Source organism: Argentina silus (genome assembly GCF_951799395.1).
Source record: "Argentina silus genome assembly, chromosome: 11".
Lineage (NCBI taxonomy): Eukaryota > Metazoa > Chordata > Actinopteri > Argentiniformes > Argentinidae > Argentina > Argentina silus.
This window is the reverse complement of record NC_139665.1, coordinates 7,410,036-7,425,932: the sequence shown is the minus strand read 5'-3', so window position 1 is coordinate 7,425,932 and position 15,897 is coordinate 7,410,036. Positions and strand designations below refer to the sequence as shown.

The following is a 15,897-nucleotide window of genomic DNA, read 5'->3' as shown; positions in this document are numbered from 1 at the left end:
CGGATACAGACACATGCTGAGTTTTATCTGGGAGGCAGAAAGCAACACACACACGCACACAAACACACACACCAGCAGAGCAGAGCAGGGGAGAAGCAACTCTCATGCGAGTATCATGAATAATAGAGTTGCTAAAGTGAACAAAGCCTGTTTATTTGCCACGTCATCTAAGTTGAAATCGCCATCTGCAGCCAACTTTGCCCAATCCATTTGCTAGCAAACATGCATGATGGATTATCAATAATTTACTTGATTCTATCACTTAATCAGTTTACAGTCAACATTTACTTTAGCCATTTTATTACTTTTATCTCGGGCCATGTTTTTACTGTATCTAATACAGACCATTACTGTATTAGATCAGGAAACAGTTTTCTGGCTTTCTAGTACAAAGACAAATGATAAATGGTAAATGATAAGCAACTGGTTTTTATCATGAGGCCTTAATTATTATGTTAGTGAAGGTGCAGTTGTGGCAATGCCTGCGTCAACTTCTCCTAGATTATTTGCAGGCTTCTTAATGACACATTATGCTAGTTGTGTTGTTGATGTATAGCGGTGTGTTTGTTATGGTTGGCCTGGTAACAGAGGAGATGAAGGGATAGTGGCTCTGCCTTCCAATATAACACACAACAGCTGAAACAATACAGGGCCCTGGGAGCAGCGAGACCAAGACACACAAACACGCGCACGCACACATATGCACATGCACGCACATGCACGCACATGCACACACATGCACGCACGCACACACACTCTCTCTCTCTCTCTCTCTCTGAGAGAGCCAGCAGGTTACAGGAAAGGTCAATTTGAAAATCAGTTCATATGATAACAGAAATTGTGTTAGCCTCATCCAATCAACCCCTAGCATGGCGGGGCATCAACCATCTGGGAGAGAGATCTGGGGTGAGATGGGAAGCAGGGGTGAGGACAGCAGAGATGTCAGAGTGTGATTTAAAGGTGGCATTCCCTCATCCCCCCCATCCCGCCAGACCTGCAGAGGAATGTCCTGCTGTGGCCTCATGACACCCTTCAACTCATCCCTAACCCACCCACAAGCTGTCAGCTGCTCTGGACCGGGGGGAGATAGACACGGCCAACACACCCAGTGGTGTGTGTGTGTGTGTGTGTGTGTGTGGATGTCTACAGTATGTGTGTGGAGGGTGGGGGTGTGTGTGTGCGTATGTGTGTTTGTGTGTGTGTGTCTACAGTATGTGTGTGTGTGTGTGTGTGTGTGTGTGTGTCTACAGTATGTATGTGTAGGGTGGGGAAACAGCTGAGATTCCGGCTAACACACCCAGTGTTAGTGTGTGTGTGTGTGTGTGTGTGTGCGTGTGTGTGAGTGTGTGTGTGTGTGTGTGTGTATGTGTGTCAACAGTATGTGTGTGGAAGGTGTGTGTGTGTGTGTTTGTTTGTGTGTTTGTGTGTGTGTGTGTGTGTGTGTGTCTGTGTGTGTGTGTGTGTCTACAGTGTGTGTGTGTATGTGTGTGTGTGTGTGTGTGTGTGTGTGTGCGTGCGCGCATGTCTACAGTATGTATGTGTTGGGTGGGGAAACAGCTGAGATTCCGGACGTGCCCCCAAAAAAGGCTGGAATTATAAACATCCTTGAGCCATGATGCAGACTCAAGCGCACACTCCCTCCCACACACACACACCTCAGGTCCGAACAGCATCCTTAAATACACACACAAAATTCCACCCCTCAGAGAAGAGCAGACAGTATGGACATCTATAAACACACTGCTTGATATACAACTTGCCCTAACGCAAACCCAAACACATGACAAATGCCATAGGCCCATTTCAAAGAACATCTCATCACTCTCTCTTTTCTCCCCATGAATCTCTCCTTTCCTCCCCTCCCCTCCCTCTTTCTCCCTCTCTCAGTGACTCAATGAGATCAGTGTTCAAGAGTTCAACAATAAGACTGACTAATCTGACAATATCCACTCCGCCCCTGTATAAGCACACACACACACACACACACACACACACACACACACACACACACACACACACACACACACACACACACACACACACACACACACACACACACACACACACACACACACACAACACACCATTCTCTAAACTCAGGCATGACATCATCCCTGTGGATTGGGTGTTTTTTCTCTTCTAAACTGGGGTCTGGTGGGGGGATGGGGCCGAGTCTGTTTTCAAAGCAGACAGACATGTTTAGTTTAAAATGACCTGACCGGGATCCATTACAGCAGAGAGAGAGAGAGAGAGAGAGCGCGAGGGAGAGGGGGGGGGGGGGTATTTATGGAGGGAGGGAGTGGGCGAGAGAGGGGAGAAGAGGAAGGGGGTATGAGGAGGGCTCCCTGAAAGGAGGGAGGAAAGATGATCTCTAGGAAGTCTCTCTCTCTCTCTCCCTTTGCTCCAGACTAACTCTCCATATTCCAGACACAGTAGTGGCTGTAGATTAACAATGTCCCATTCTTTGTTCCTCTTCCTACTGAGCTTCTCACTCAGGCACATTCCATGAAGCAGTCGCCTCTCTCTTAAACGCTCTCCCTCTCTCTCTGTTATTCAGCTCGTCCCCAGCTCCCTCCCTCTCTCTCTCTACACCTCTTTATCTCATCTGTCTGTTTGTCTCTTTTCACACATCCATCCAGCTTGCTCTCATTAAAAGGCAGTCAGGGGGGGGAGGGGGGGGAGAGAGAGCAGGGAGCAAGAGATGGAAGAAAGGAATCTATTTCATCCTTCCACAAGGACACCAGCAGAACCCATCTCAAAGCACCGTCTACTCACTCACACATATGTCTCAACACATTTACATATGGTCATAATATGACCAATCAGAAAAGCATAAGGTAAATCCCCCGTCTGACAGTGTTAACCTCAATACTGCAGAGGAAGTGACACGCAGCACAGGAAACGTACCCTAATGGTCGCAGTCTCAGACTTGAATGAAGAGTCTGTGTTTGAGACATCACACTCCAGAGTGATTAGAAATGGATGGAAGCAGCAGTGAAAAAAAGCCAATTCAGCAACGCAGCACATTCCTACGGTTCACTCCTATAAGGCTCACTACAGTCAATTGAAATTCCTATTGAGGGAGGGTGGATGGGGGGGGGGCAATGCTGGTTGGCTAAGAAAGCTAGGAACAGATTGCCTTGAGAAAGAAAAGAAAAAAAAAGATTCACTCAAATTGAGCTCAGTGTTCATCACTACGGTGACAGCCCTAACGAGTTCCAAGCACTCACGTTTGGCGCCTGAGCTGTAGGGGGTGACGGGGCGAAGGAGGGAGGAAGGGGAGGAAGGGGCGAAGGAGGGAGGAAGGGGATGAAGGGGTGAAGGGTGGAGGGGATGGGGGTGAAGGGGAGGGGAGGGGGTGTTGGAGGGGAGGGGAGGGGGTGGAGGAGGGGAGGGGAGGAGGTGGAGAGAAGGGAGGGAGGGAGGGAGGGAAGGGGTGGTGAAGGAGGTGGAGAACGTTGAGGAAATGCCACAACAACGCTTCAGGAGAGAGTGATTCACCACACTCGGCTGCGTCAGACAGTGACGAGAGTGCTGTGACTCGACTCTTTCTCTCTTCCCACAAAACGTCTTTGGGGTTTGTCACACCCCTCGTAGGGTTAGGGTTAGGGTTAGGACTACGGTTACGTAGAGAAGCAGGGGGAAGTCTCAGACCACAGCAAGGCTGAATCTGGAGTTGTTTTCTAGAAGTATGAGGAAGGCCACAGTCCACATCCACAGACACAGGACCATAGATAGAGAGACACATCCACAGACACAGAACCATAGATAGAGAGACACATCCACAGACACAGAACCATAGATAGAGAGACACATCCACAGACAGAGGAGCATAGATCGAGAGACATCCACAGACACAGGACCATAGATGGAGAGACACATTCACAGACACAGGACCATAGATAGAGAGACACATCCACAGACAGAGGCCCACAGATAGAGAGACATGTGCAGCCATGCCTGGAGACATATACAACAAGAGCCAAGGGAGGTCACAAGCTATCCACTCAGCACTCTCACAAGACATCACTCTTGTAAGAGGACACTGAAGGCTTTCAGGGGTATCTGTTAGCGCATTGCTAGTCAGGAGTATCTGTTAGCCCATTGCTAGTCAGGAGTATCTGTTAGCCCATTGCTAGTAGCTCACTGCAAGGAGTGTGTTCATTAAATAGCTGGTTCTAGGAGCGTGCTCATTAACTAGCCGGTTCAGAGTATTTTCCCAAAAAGCAGACCGTAACCAGAAAGACTAGAACATTGTTCTGATTGTCTCAAGATGCCACAAGAAAGACTCGAATGTCAAGCCCTACCTTGAACTCCTGCAGCTGCTGTTTGATGATCTCCACCTCCGTCCCCACCACGCCCTGCGCCTTCAGCCCATCCTCGGCCCTCCTCAGCAGGCCCTGCAGCTCCCCCACCTGGGCGTAGAACTCCCGCACCCGGTCGGCGGCCACCTCGATCTGCTCCAGCCGGCCCTGGCCCCTCTCAGACAGCTTGCCCGCCTGGCGACTCAGGGCCTCCGTCTCCCTCCGGAGGGCCAGCAGGTCTGGGGAGGAGCCCTCGCGGCGAAGCATGAGCGTGCAGTCTCCCCCGTGGCCCTCCAGCTCAGCCCTGAGGGCTGCCAGGCGGCCCAGGAAGCCCCTGAGGGCGTCCGCCTGCGAGGCTAGAGAGTCAGCATCGCGCCCCACGGGGCTCAGGCTGTCCAGCTCGTCATCCAGGTCAGCCAGGCGGGAGAAGACGTCACGCACGTTGGACTGGACCTCGCCTACACCCTGCAGACGAGACTCCAGGGTGGAGCAACACTGCTCAATCTGATGACGGGGGTGGGGAGAGACATAAGAGCGGGAGGAAAGAGAGAAAGGGATGAAGGTTAGAGGAAGAAGGGGAAAGGGAGAGAAAGGGAAGGAGAGGGAGACGGAGGAAGGAGGAGGACAAAGGTAGAGGGAAAAGGAAATCTGGTTACAAAAGGGATTCAACTTCGACAATAGAGATTGAACTTTCATCTGTGAAGGTTAGAATGTAAGAATGACAATAATCTATATACTACTGAAAAAGCTGCTTTAAAAACTGGCAAAGATTATGCAAACAATTTCTCTACCATGTTATACCATGTCAAAGCTTTTTTTTTGTCTGATACAGTGTTCACAAGAAACGACCAAAGGCCTTTGAATCAGCACTTTCAGAGAGCGAACAACACAAGTGGTATCAACTGATAAACAAACCTGAACGTAATGACGCACCTATTGACTTTTTAAAAAGCACTTTTGAGACAGAATCATATGAACGTTATGTTTTAGCCAGTCAATATCAAACCTGTTTTGCAAGGTACAGAGTAGCCCCTCTCACCATAGAAACAGGTCGACACACAAACATTCCTCTAGATAAACGTCTCTGTGTATTATTCTAATAATGCATCCATTGAACCTGAAGCTCATGTTCTACTTAGCTGTGGGTTATACAACAACATCAGGGATGACCTTTTTCTGTCTCGCCAAAATGATCATTTCATTTGAATGGTCTTGATGATAATAATACAGTGCCAAAAATGTGCCAAAGCCTGCCATCCTATTCTCCAACGTAGATGTTTCTTTATAAAGGCCTAAATGTCCTTTTATATTTGATATATTGTATTTGTTTTTGCATACATGTTTATAGGTATATGCAATATATCATATATATTAATACAAATGACATATGGATTATCTATTGTATGTATAGGTCTACACGGTATGTTGAAGCTCTTTTGGAATGGTCCACAATGTGATTTTTAAATCTGTATTTTTGTATTGTTCAATTGATGCATTATTGTGGAGAGACACTTAAATAAACGATCATCAACGACTATATACAATGATCTACAAGTCATAATAGGGACAGTTAAAATGGGATTTAAATATGATCAGAGTGATACAAACAATTAGTATTAGTTGAACACAAAACAATCTCCTGATTAGGAATCATATGGATGTGAAAGTAAGAGCATTTACTCTGTTACCATATATTGCATATTTGGAACTATAAGTGTCAGAATACAGCCCAATGTTCTTGACTCTACTCTCAATGTTTCAATCTTGACCGAGGTTTCCAACAGTGATCCAATGTTCTGAATATTTCAATCTTCACAATGACCATATAAGACCACTGTAGCTCAAATGCTGAACTCCTCTGACAGCTAAAATAAGTTCTGTTCTCTTTCAACACACACACACACACACACACACACACACACACACACACACACTCACACACTCACACACTCACACACTCACACTATGATGACCCTCGTTATAAATAGCTCCTCCTTTGTATTGTGACTGCAGCAACACCCCAGAGTGCACCGATTGGCTGAGTGACAATTCTGCACCTTTCTCCCTTTCCTTTCATTGGCTACAGTATGTCCACTGACAACGTCCCCGCTCTCCCCTCTCACCTTCTCATTGACATCTCCAAACTCCTTCTCTGTGTTGCGGGCCTGCTGCTCCAGCCTCTGGCCTCCCTCTCCACCGCCCCCTGGTGTCTGGGGGGCATCCTGCACCAGGCCCTGGGCCAGGTCTCGGAGGTACAGCACCTGTGGCTGTAGCGAGCGCAGCGCTTCCTGCTGGCTGCGCAGACGCTCCAGGCTCTTGTTACTGCAGGCCTGCGGGCCTAGCGCCTCCTGGACCTCGATCTGGTGCCGGGCTGCCTCCAGCCTCCGCTCCACCGCCTGCTGCCCATCCTCAAACTCCTTCAGACGGGCCGCCAGCTCCTCAAGCTGGCCACTCCGCCCCTGCAGCCTCTCGGCCAGCCCGTCCACCCTGCGGTTCAGTTGGGCCTTGTCATCGCGGACCTCCTCCTCCCCGACGCGGCACTGCTCCAGCAGCTGGTCGGCCGCTGTGTTCAAAGCCTCCACCAGAGGGCGGTGGCGCTCCAGGTCCAGGGCCAGTTGCCTGGCCCTCTGCAGGGCCTCATCCAGGGTCTGGGAGTCCAGGGAGGGCTGGATGTCCCCCTCCTGGCCCTCGCACTCGGCCATCCAGGGGGTGAGCTCGGCCCGATGTTGCTGGTACGTCTCTGCCTTAGCTAGCGTGGACTTCAGGCGGTTCTGGCGCTCTGTGATGCACTGGTTGAGGGCGTCCCAGTCCTGGCGGATGGTGGCGAGGCGGGACTGTAAGGCCGACCTCTCCTCTCCGCCGGCGGGTAGCGAGGCCAGTAGGGATGCCCCCTCAGCCTGGATGAGTTCATAGGGACCTCGCTGGCTGGCCACCCCTCGGTGGAGCTCCTCTTGCTGGATGAGGAGAGTCCGTAGAGCCTCCGGTTGGCAGGGTAGGGAGTCGCTGGATGAGCCTCTCTGGTCGCCATGGTCGTCCAGCCAGCTTCTCAGCTCCTGGAACATCTGGTGGAACTGCTGGGTGCTGGAGAGAGCAGCCTGGAGCTGGGATAGGCCGTCGGCTGGGGGGGGTTAGAGGACTGTTAACCTACTGGTAACCGACATGAGAGAAGACACAGTACTGCAGGACAGAGAACCCAGACACATACTGATAGAGACTAACATTCACCTCTTCTCCAGAATACCCTGCATCCCACTATCATAGAAACTCCAACAAATCCATAGTAGACATCGTTAAAATCCCCTCTTACAAACGGTTACATCGTTACAGACAACACAAACTCCACTCACATCATATAGATCAATACACAACATAGACCCTACACATAACATAGATGCACTCTTTGAAAAAAAGGGTTCTAAAAGGGTTCTTCATTTGTCCCCCCCATAGAACCCTTTGAAGAACCCTTTTGGGTAATGTAGAACCCTTTTGGGTTCCATGTTGAACCCTTTTGGGTTCCATTTAGAACCTTCTGTGAAAAGAGTTACGGGGGAACCCAAAAGGGGTCTACATCTAACCCAAAAGCTTTCTACATCTTAAAGGTTTCCCCTACGGGGACAATTGAAGAATCCTTTCAGAACCATTCCGTTAATGGTTTAAGACTTTCTAATCGACTCACCGGCCCTCTCCTCCAGACTCCTCAGTGGGCCGCTCACGCTCTTCAGCCTCTTGTCCAGCTCCTCCCGGAGGTATGGCTCGTCCACGATGGCACTCAGCTCAGTGCACAGCCTCTCCGCCTCGCGCAGCTCCGCCCTCCTCTCCTCCAGCTCCGACTGGATCTCCCCGGTCTCCTGCAGCCGCTGGCGGAGGGCCTCAGGCTGGGCGCTGAGAGATGCCTGGCCGTCCAGCCTCTCCCCCAGGGCCGCCGCGCTGACCGCCAGCTCCCGCAGCAGGGCCTGGTAGCGCCCGCTGGTCCCCTGGGCCTGGTCGATATGCTCCATGCGGCGGGTGAGGCGGGAGGTGAGGTCGTCCCACTGCTGGGAGATGGAGGCCAGCTCAGACCGGACCTCGGCCAGGTCTTGGTCGTCCGGTTCGGTAGAGTCCCCGGGCGGGGAGAGGAGGCCCTCAGCAGCCTGGATGAACTGGTCGAACTGGGGTCGGCGGGTCTCGAACTCACGGAGCATGAACTGGAGGTTGGAGGAGGGCAGGGAGGGTGGAGGAGGGCAGGGAGATGAAAGGTCAATCAAGACGTTATGAACATGCAGTTTCTTCTCCCGTCTCTTATTCAGACATCGACTAACAATTCATTGCTGACAGTCTGTTGCAACAATCTTGTTCGAAAGTGTGTGTCTCTCTTGTAGTGTGTGTGTGTGTGTGTGTGTGTGTGTGTGTGTGTGTGTGTGTGTGTGTGTGTGTGTACCTGTGCTTGTTGTTTCTGAGTGTTGAGCATGTTGGGGTCAATGCTCAGGGGTCCAAGCACGCTCATCATCAGCTCTTTCTCTCTTAGCCACGGCCCCAGCTGACTAGCTGCCGAGGCAAAGCTGCCCAGCCTATCGGCACAGGTCTCCAATTCCGTCTGCCTCTGCACCGCCATCTGATTGGCTTTCTCCCATCGTACGTCTGAAGACATGACCAAACAAAGAGGTGAAAAAATAGCAATCACCACTGATAAGAATAATAATAATAAAATAATAATCATAAAAACAACAACAATAATACATATAAATATAAATATAATACTACTACTAATAATAATACTAAGAGTAATAATAATAATAATAATAATGCATCAACGTCAATGAAAGATTTACATGATTGTGAATTCTGTTTAAAGTTAGGATTTGGCCCTTGACCCACACCCATTAAAAATGGCTGACCCAGTTGAGGTCTACTCCACTCACCGATCTCCTGTAGCTGCTGTTTCCAGCCACCTGCCTCGGGGGAGTCAGGGTTCTGGGAGATGAGCTCCTGCAGGGTGCTCTTCAGCTCCTCCACCTTCCCAGAGTGCTCTGACAGCTCAGACAGTAAGGCCTGCCAAGGCACCGACGAAGAAGAGAGACCAGGAAGAGCATGAGGCCAACAGTCACAAACATGTCGATGATAACATGGTTGTGACTCGAGATTTCCTACTTTAGAACCACTTATTCTACTTATTCTGCTTTAACTCATTTAGTGCCGACTGTGAATAAAGTCACCCAAATTTACATTCTAGAGTGCCAAGGGTTTGGTCAAATTTATTTACCAAAAATGCATCAATGATGATGCTTCCATTTGTAGCCAATCAAAGTATTGTTGCTAGGTAAATATCATATAAAACACTTGGCAGTCTAGGTGGTGAGTGTTCTGGAATGCTGTGGCAGTTGGTGAGTTAAAGGTAGAGAAGAAGTGATATCTGGACATGAGAGGTCGTATGGTAATGATACCTCACCTCTCGTTCCTAACGAGAACGGTTAACTCACTAGCATTGCCACACCACGTCTTGACAATCAATCGACCCGCCCTCACCTTGTTCTCTTGGGCCTGGGCGCGTACCACCTCCGGCCGGGAGGGGGAGGCCGCCTGTCCCACGGTCAGGCTTTGCTCCCTGTCCCCCAGCCAACGGCTGAGCTCCTCTGTGCCCTGCCTGGCTCTCTGCCTCTGCTCTAGGGAGGCCTCCTGGCGACTCTGCCTCTCCCTCAGCTCCCCTCCCAGCCCCTCGTACCGCCCATTCACGTCGGCTACGGCCACCTGGAGCTCAGTCAGGTCTGGAGCAGGAGGGAGAGGAGGAGAGGAGAAGGACGAGTAGGGAGGAGGAGGAGGGAGGAGGGGAGGAGGAGAGGAGGGAGATGAAGAGAGGAGGGAGGAGGGAGAAGGAGGAGAGGTGATCGGGAACAGGGAAGAAGAATGTTAAGTCTTTATTGGAATGTTCTGAGAGCAAATTGATGCAAAGCTGTCAGACAGAAAAACAGACAGTAAGCTCATAGAAAGACAAGACAGACAGAAACAGAGCTGCAGTATGAAAGCAGTACATCATGGCATTTGACTGACAGACTAAGGTTGTGGGTTCAGCGATGATGTCTACAGCGGTGAGTACTAGGCTGCATCTCTGCTAGCATCTCTCCGCTGGTTTGGTAGGGGGGGGGAGGCGAGACTACTGGTTTGGTAGGGGAGTGAGGGGAGACTACTGGTTTGGTAGGGGGGTGGGAAGAGACTACTGGTTTGGTAGGGGGGTGGGAGGAGACTACTGGTTTGGTAGGGGGGTGGGAGGAAACTACTGGTTTGGTAGGGGGGTGGGAGGAGACTACTGGTTTTGTAGGGGGGTGGGAGGAGCCTACTGGTTTGTTAGGGGGTGGGGGGAGGTCACTGGTGTGGTAGGGGGTGGGAGGAGCCTACTGGTTTGTTAGAGGGTGGGGGGAGGTCACTGGTGTGGTAGGGGGTGGGAGGAGACGACTGGTTTGGGAGAGGGGTGGGGGAAGATTACTGGTCTGGTAGGGGAGTGGGGGAAGACTACTGGTTGGTAGGGGCTCACCTTTGCATGTGTGAATGCCATTGACGCTGCTGAGGCTGCCTGCACCATTGATCTGGGGAACACCTGAGAGAGACACACACACACACTGAGACACTGGTACTGCTACACACACACACACACACACACACACACACACACACATGCACGCATGTACAGAACAAAAGCTGAAAAAAAAAACATCCAGAATCTCTAACACACGCAAACATTCTCTCAAATACACACACACATGCACAAATCCACACAAACACACATTGAACTCACACACTTACAGCAAACACAACAGTTACACATAGAGACTTACAATTACAAATGTGTCCACATGTACACACGCCCTCACCTGTCTTGGTCTGGGGGGCCGTGGTGTGGATGATGAGGGTCTCCAGTTCTGACCCGGTCTTGTTCAGCTCCTGGACCCGTCCCCCCTGGGCCTCCCAGTCACTCAGTAAATCCTGTGTGGAAAAATTCAGCTAGGATCACAATATTGTCATAATATATATATATATTGTATTTCACCTTTATTTATCCAGTGAGACACAGGTGCAGGTGCACCCCGTTTACAATACAAAAATGATGACAAAACAACACAGTAAAATACAAAATACACACATGAAAAATGCCAATATCATTCACACACACACCTTGAGCTGCTGCACCCTCCTCTGCAGAGTCTCTGTGTCAAGGCTGGGCTCTTTGGAGGATAGCTGGTCCTGCGCTGTCTGCAGCCACCTGAGGAGGGAGCCAGAGAGCTCCCGGAACTGGCCCAATTGCTGCTCACAGCTCTGAATGGCACTGAACCTGGAGACGGAGAGAGAGAGATGTGTAACCCAAAAACTGGGGTTTATGGAGGAGGAATCACACTTTATGGTTTCCATTTAGTCTACATCAAATGTGTTTATGTCAGAAACCCTGACCCCCTTTCTTTGTACTTTGGTCTGCCCCGAACTGCTGCTTTGAAAACATTGCCCTGGACCCAGACAACCCTGCTTCTACAGTCTGGCCCATAAGAGTATCATTAACTTGTGTTATTTTCAGTCCTGTCTGAGTAACTCTGACAGCCTCTTGTGTATAATGGACACTGAGCCATAATCTAAGGCCAGCTAGCTACCACCCCATTGGCCCATGTGTGGTCTGCTGACACGGCCCACTCACACGATTGTTGGCAACAGATAGAGTTCAAAGGTTGCTGCTACTGTTAAAGCACTTCCTGTTGATGTGTAATCCATCTCTACAGTACATGTATGTTGATATGTAATGTGTCTCTACATGTATGTTGATATGTAATGTGTCTCTACATGTATGGTGATGTGTATTCCGTCTCCTCGCTACATGTATGAGCCGTCATGGGGCTTTGCTGTGGAGGAACAGACGGTGGTGTTTACCCATCTTTTTAAACTTTCTTTTAATCTTCAACTATTTTTACTGTTGTTTTTACTGTGCTTTTGTTTTACTTTTTATTTATCGATCTATTCTTGTTTTCTCTATGGAATGGAGTGTCTTTGAGTACTGAGAAAAGTGATACAAAATCAATGCATTATTATTATTATTATTATTATTATTATTATAGGCTCTCTTGTGGCAGGTCACATGTGGGGTTAGTTGGCCGACATAGCAACTGTGTCCATAGGGGACAGATGAGGTGTCCAGCCCATCAGCCAATCATGAGCGTATTAGAGTCAGCTGCCCAGCAGTGTAGCTAAACCAATCACAGTTCGGTTTTTTTTTAGGTCCTGCCTGTCCATTCATGTTAAGACGTGTGGGAGTCTGTCTTATCCTGCTCTGTGGATGCATTGGATTGACATGGGTCTGAAAAGACTGTCATATTTCAAGAGCAGAAACGCAATTGAGAAGACAGCGTATTGGCTTATTGTGTTGTATCTTTCGCCCCCTAGTGGAATTCATGCACCACTACAAGGGAGTTTGGTATATTTTTTACCTCAGCATACACTCAAAGGCAGTGGGCTTACCTTTCATTGACACTGGCTTCCAATCGCGCAAAGTTATCGGACACCTCCTTGGTGGTGTCCATTAGGCTCTGTGTGTTGGTCAGGGCCCTGGACTGGCTGAGGTCTTTCTCCAGCTCACAGAATGATTTGAGCTGACCAGCTTCCTGCTCCAGCTCTGACCTCACCTCCTGTGACAGGAAAAGACATAGTTCTTTCACCTGAATACCTGCTTTGTCTGCCTGCGCTCGGTTCACATAGACATGGATGTATCTGGTCGGTCAGATGTATGTATCTGTTCCTTCTGATCCTGTCACCTCTATGTTCTGTAGATACACCATCTATGGTTCTGACTGATATCAATGGTTCTATAAGACTGATATCTATGGTTTTGTTTGACTGATATCTATGATTCTGTCTTCCTAGTATATCTACACTCCTCCTCCTCCTCCCCTACCTCCCTCCTCTTCCTCTCACCTGCAGGGTCTGTCTGTAGTCGGCCACGCTGCAGTCCGGCTGGCCTTTGGGGCCCAGGGCTCCGAGTCGACTCTGACTGAAGCTCTGCAGGTCGCTGCTCAGACGTTCAAAGCTCTCCAGCTTGGGCAGGAGGGCTCGTAACTCTGCCTCCCTCTCGCCCTGCTTGGCCTGGGCCGCGGTGTAGCGCTGAGTCAGGTCCTCCAGCGCCCCCTGGAGGCCAGAGGCCGTAGAGGCGTCTGCACTCTGAAGCAGCTTGGAGACAGAGTCACGCGTGGCCTCCACGCTGCCTTGTCGCGACAACAGCTCCTGGCGCAGTTTCTGGAACAGAGGATGAGGGTGTGGAAAGAGAGGGAGGGAGGGAGGGAGAGAGGGAGGGAGTGGAGGTATGTGGTAAAACACACTGTCATGGAGGGCACAAGGAAGGTCAAACGTTTTGGAGAATGACTACAGTGGACGAATGTGAAACTTCAGCTTTTCTGAAGAAAGTTTCTACAACATCTTGTATCTAAGGGATAGAGAAGTGAACTGACTACAATGACTACTATTCCCTCCCAGAAAAGCATCCTAGGTGATGTATGGACACTCTAAACTCTCTTTGTTAAACTGTTATGTTACAGTAGGTAACAGCCAATGAAGTGACCAGGAGTTGGGCTGAGAACTTTGCACTGTGACTGCCGATGGCACTTGTTTTTATCGAAGGTTTTACTTATGATGACTGATGTATAGTTGATTCACTTACTTTAGACAAATGTATTTGTTGTAAGTCGCTTTGGATAAAAGCGTCTGCTAAATGACTTAAATGTAAACATTTAAATGTAAATGTTGTGATGGTACCTGGTTCTGTGTGAGAGCATCCTGGACAGCCTGGGCGTTGGGCTGGATTGGCCCAGGGGTCAACACCAGGCCGTCCAGCCAGGCCAACAGGCCCTTCAGCCCCTCCTGGACGCTGAGAGACTGGGCCACGGAGGTCTGGAGCTGTTCGGCCCGCTCTGACACTGACGCAGACAAAGAGCTGAACCTCTTCTCTAGGCCATCTGACAGGAGAGGAGGAGAGGAGAGGGTCTTTATATTCCTATTATGACATGCAATATTAGGACATGTGTACAGATGGAGAGAGATAGGAGCAGACGGGAACAAGCAATACCTAGGGAGATGGAAGATGCGTGCGGTACAGTCTTTTCAGACCTTGCTAAATGTACAGGGCTTTTAATGTACACGTTATGTATGTTCTGTGACTGTCCTAGTGGGGTACAGGGATTATATGGATGAAACATATCCTTTCTATAGATAAATAGAAAACCTATAGATAAACAGAAAAAAGAGACAGAGAGACACAGAAGAGACAGACCAACAGATCCGTTACCTGCAGTGCTGATGATGTCAGCTGCTCTGAGAGTAGGAGGCTCCTGAGTGTTGGCCAGCTCTCTGCCGGCTCTCCTGACCTTCTCCAGCTGCACAGAGTGCTCGGCCAACTCATCCTGCAGTTGCTGCGGAGGCCGCGGAAAGAAGGGGGAAAGCGGGAAAGGACACAATTTGAGTCGGCAGTACTAACCATCCCCATCCCCCCCCCATCAGGAATAACATGTTTGAGGTCTTTCGGTTGTGTTATTTGTCTGCATTACTTCTACGTTACGATGTTTGGAGGTGGCTCTCTCTACCTGTATAGCGCGTAGTGTGTTCTGTTGCGTCCGTGTGTCGGACTCTCCGCTGGGTCCAGCTAGGCTCTGGTTCTGCTCCTGGGTGCCCAGCCAGGTGTGGAGGGACAGAGCCTCATCCTGGTACTGCTGGTAGCGCTCCAACAGGCCAGAGAGACGCCCGCCCAGGTCCGACGTCTGGAGAGAGAGGACCATGTGATAAAGATCAGGCCTGTACACCAACCATGTGTTACAAACCATTTGGTTCACATGTATATTAGCTAGCTTCCCTTAGGGTTCATCTGTATATTTGCTAGCTTCCCTGAGGGTTCTGTATATTTGCTAGCTTCCCTGAGGGTTCATCTGTATATTAGCTAGCTTCCCTGGGGTTCACCTGTATATAGGCTAGTTTTCCTGAGGTTCACCTGTATATTAGCTAGGTTCCATGAGGGAGTGGAATTGGCACAGCAGACTGCTACTGTACACCCAAACTCTTCACTTTAACCTACTGATACGATAAAATTATTACAGATTTTGACTAACATCTGCTTGATTGACACCATTTTGTTTTGTCAGTACGCTACCCGCCATTTTGAACAGCTGTTATCATCCCGCTGGTGGAGTATACCCGACCCAGCTGTGAGGGAGACTCACCTTGCTGTGCAGGGCGGTGTAGCGATGGTTGGCATCCTGTAGCCTGTCAGTAACCAGCTGCTTTGTTTCCTCCAGCGCCGGGTCAGAACCACTGAGCCTCTCTAGAGCCCCCTGGACCGAGTCCAGCACCTTCTGGCCGGACATGGAGACGAAGCGCAGGTCTGCCTTGTGGCAGATCACATCCTCAGCCAGCTGGAAGACAACGGACAGTTCAAAGTTCAATGTTGAGTTTAAAACATTCAGCATTATAAGTATACACATCCAGGAAATGTGAAGCATTGAGCAATACACACGTTTCAAAGAGAACACAATTCTGTCAGACAGAATAATATTGTAGCTGTGGAACACTTTCTCTATGGATAGTAACCGCTGTGGTGGATGGA

The 15,897-nt window shown here is 49.7% G+C and overlaps 1 protein-coding gene across 4 annotated transcripts in view; it reads right to left on the bottom strand.

The window, feature by feature from the left end:
• macf1a (microtubule actin crosslinking factor 1a) overlaps positions 1 to 15,897 on the bottom strand; it is a 164,013-nt gene that overhangs the window by 43,774 nt on the left and 104,342 nt on the right. For all 4 annotated transcript variants that reach the window (XM_083680792.1, XM_083680793.1, XM_083680791.1 and 1 more), the window contains 15 exons: positions 15,515 to 15,706; positions 14,885 to 15,058; positions 14,590 to 14,713; positions 14,061 to 14,260; positions 13,227 to 13,544; positions 12,774 to 12,940; positions 11,448 to 11,604; positions 11,147 to 11,258; positions 10,810 to 10,872; positions 9,807 to 10,045; positions 9,203 to 9,332; positions 8,722 to 8,921; positions 7,981 to 8,488; positions 6,428 to 7,422; positions 4,308 to 4,808 (listed from right to left, as the gene is read on the bottom strand). In XM_083680792.1, the coding sequence (XP_083536918.1) occupies positions 4,308 to 4,808; positions 6,428 to 7,422; positions 7,981 to 8,488; positions 8,722 to 8,921; positions 9,203 to 9,332; positions 9,807 to 10,045; positions 10,810 to 10,872; positions 11,147 to 11,258; positions 11,448 to 11,604; positions 12,774 to 12,940; positions 13,227 to 13,544; positions 14,061 to 14,260; positions 14,590 to 14,713; positions 14,885 to 15,058; positions 15,515 to 15,706 (4,080 nt within the window). The remainder of the gene's footprint in view (positions 1 to 4,307; positions 4,809 to 6,427; positions 7,423 to 7,980; positions 8,489 to 8,721; positions 8,922 to 9,202; positions 9,333 to 9,806; positions 10,046 to 10,809; positions 10,873 to 11,146; positions 11,259 to 11,447; positions 11,605 to 12,773; positions 12,941 to 13,226; positions 13,545 to 14,060; positions 14,261 to 14,589; positions 14,714 to 14,884; positions 15,059 to 15,514; positions 15,707 to 15,897) is intronic.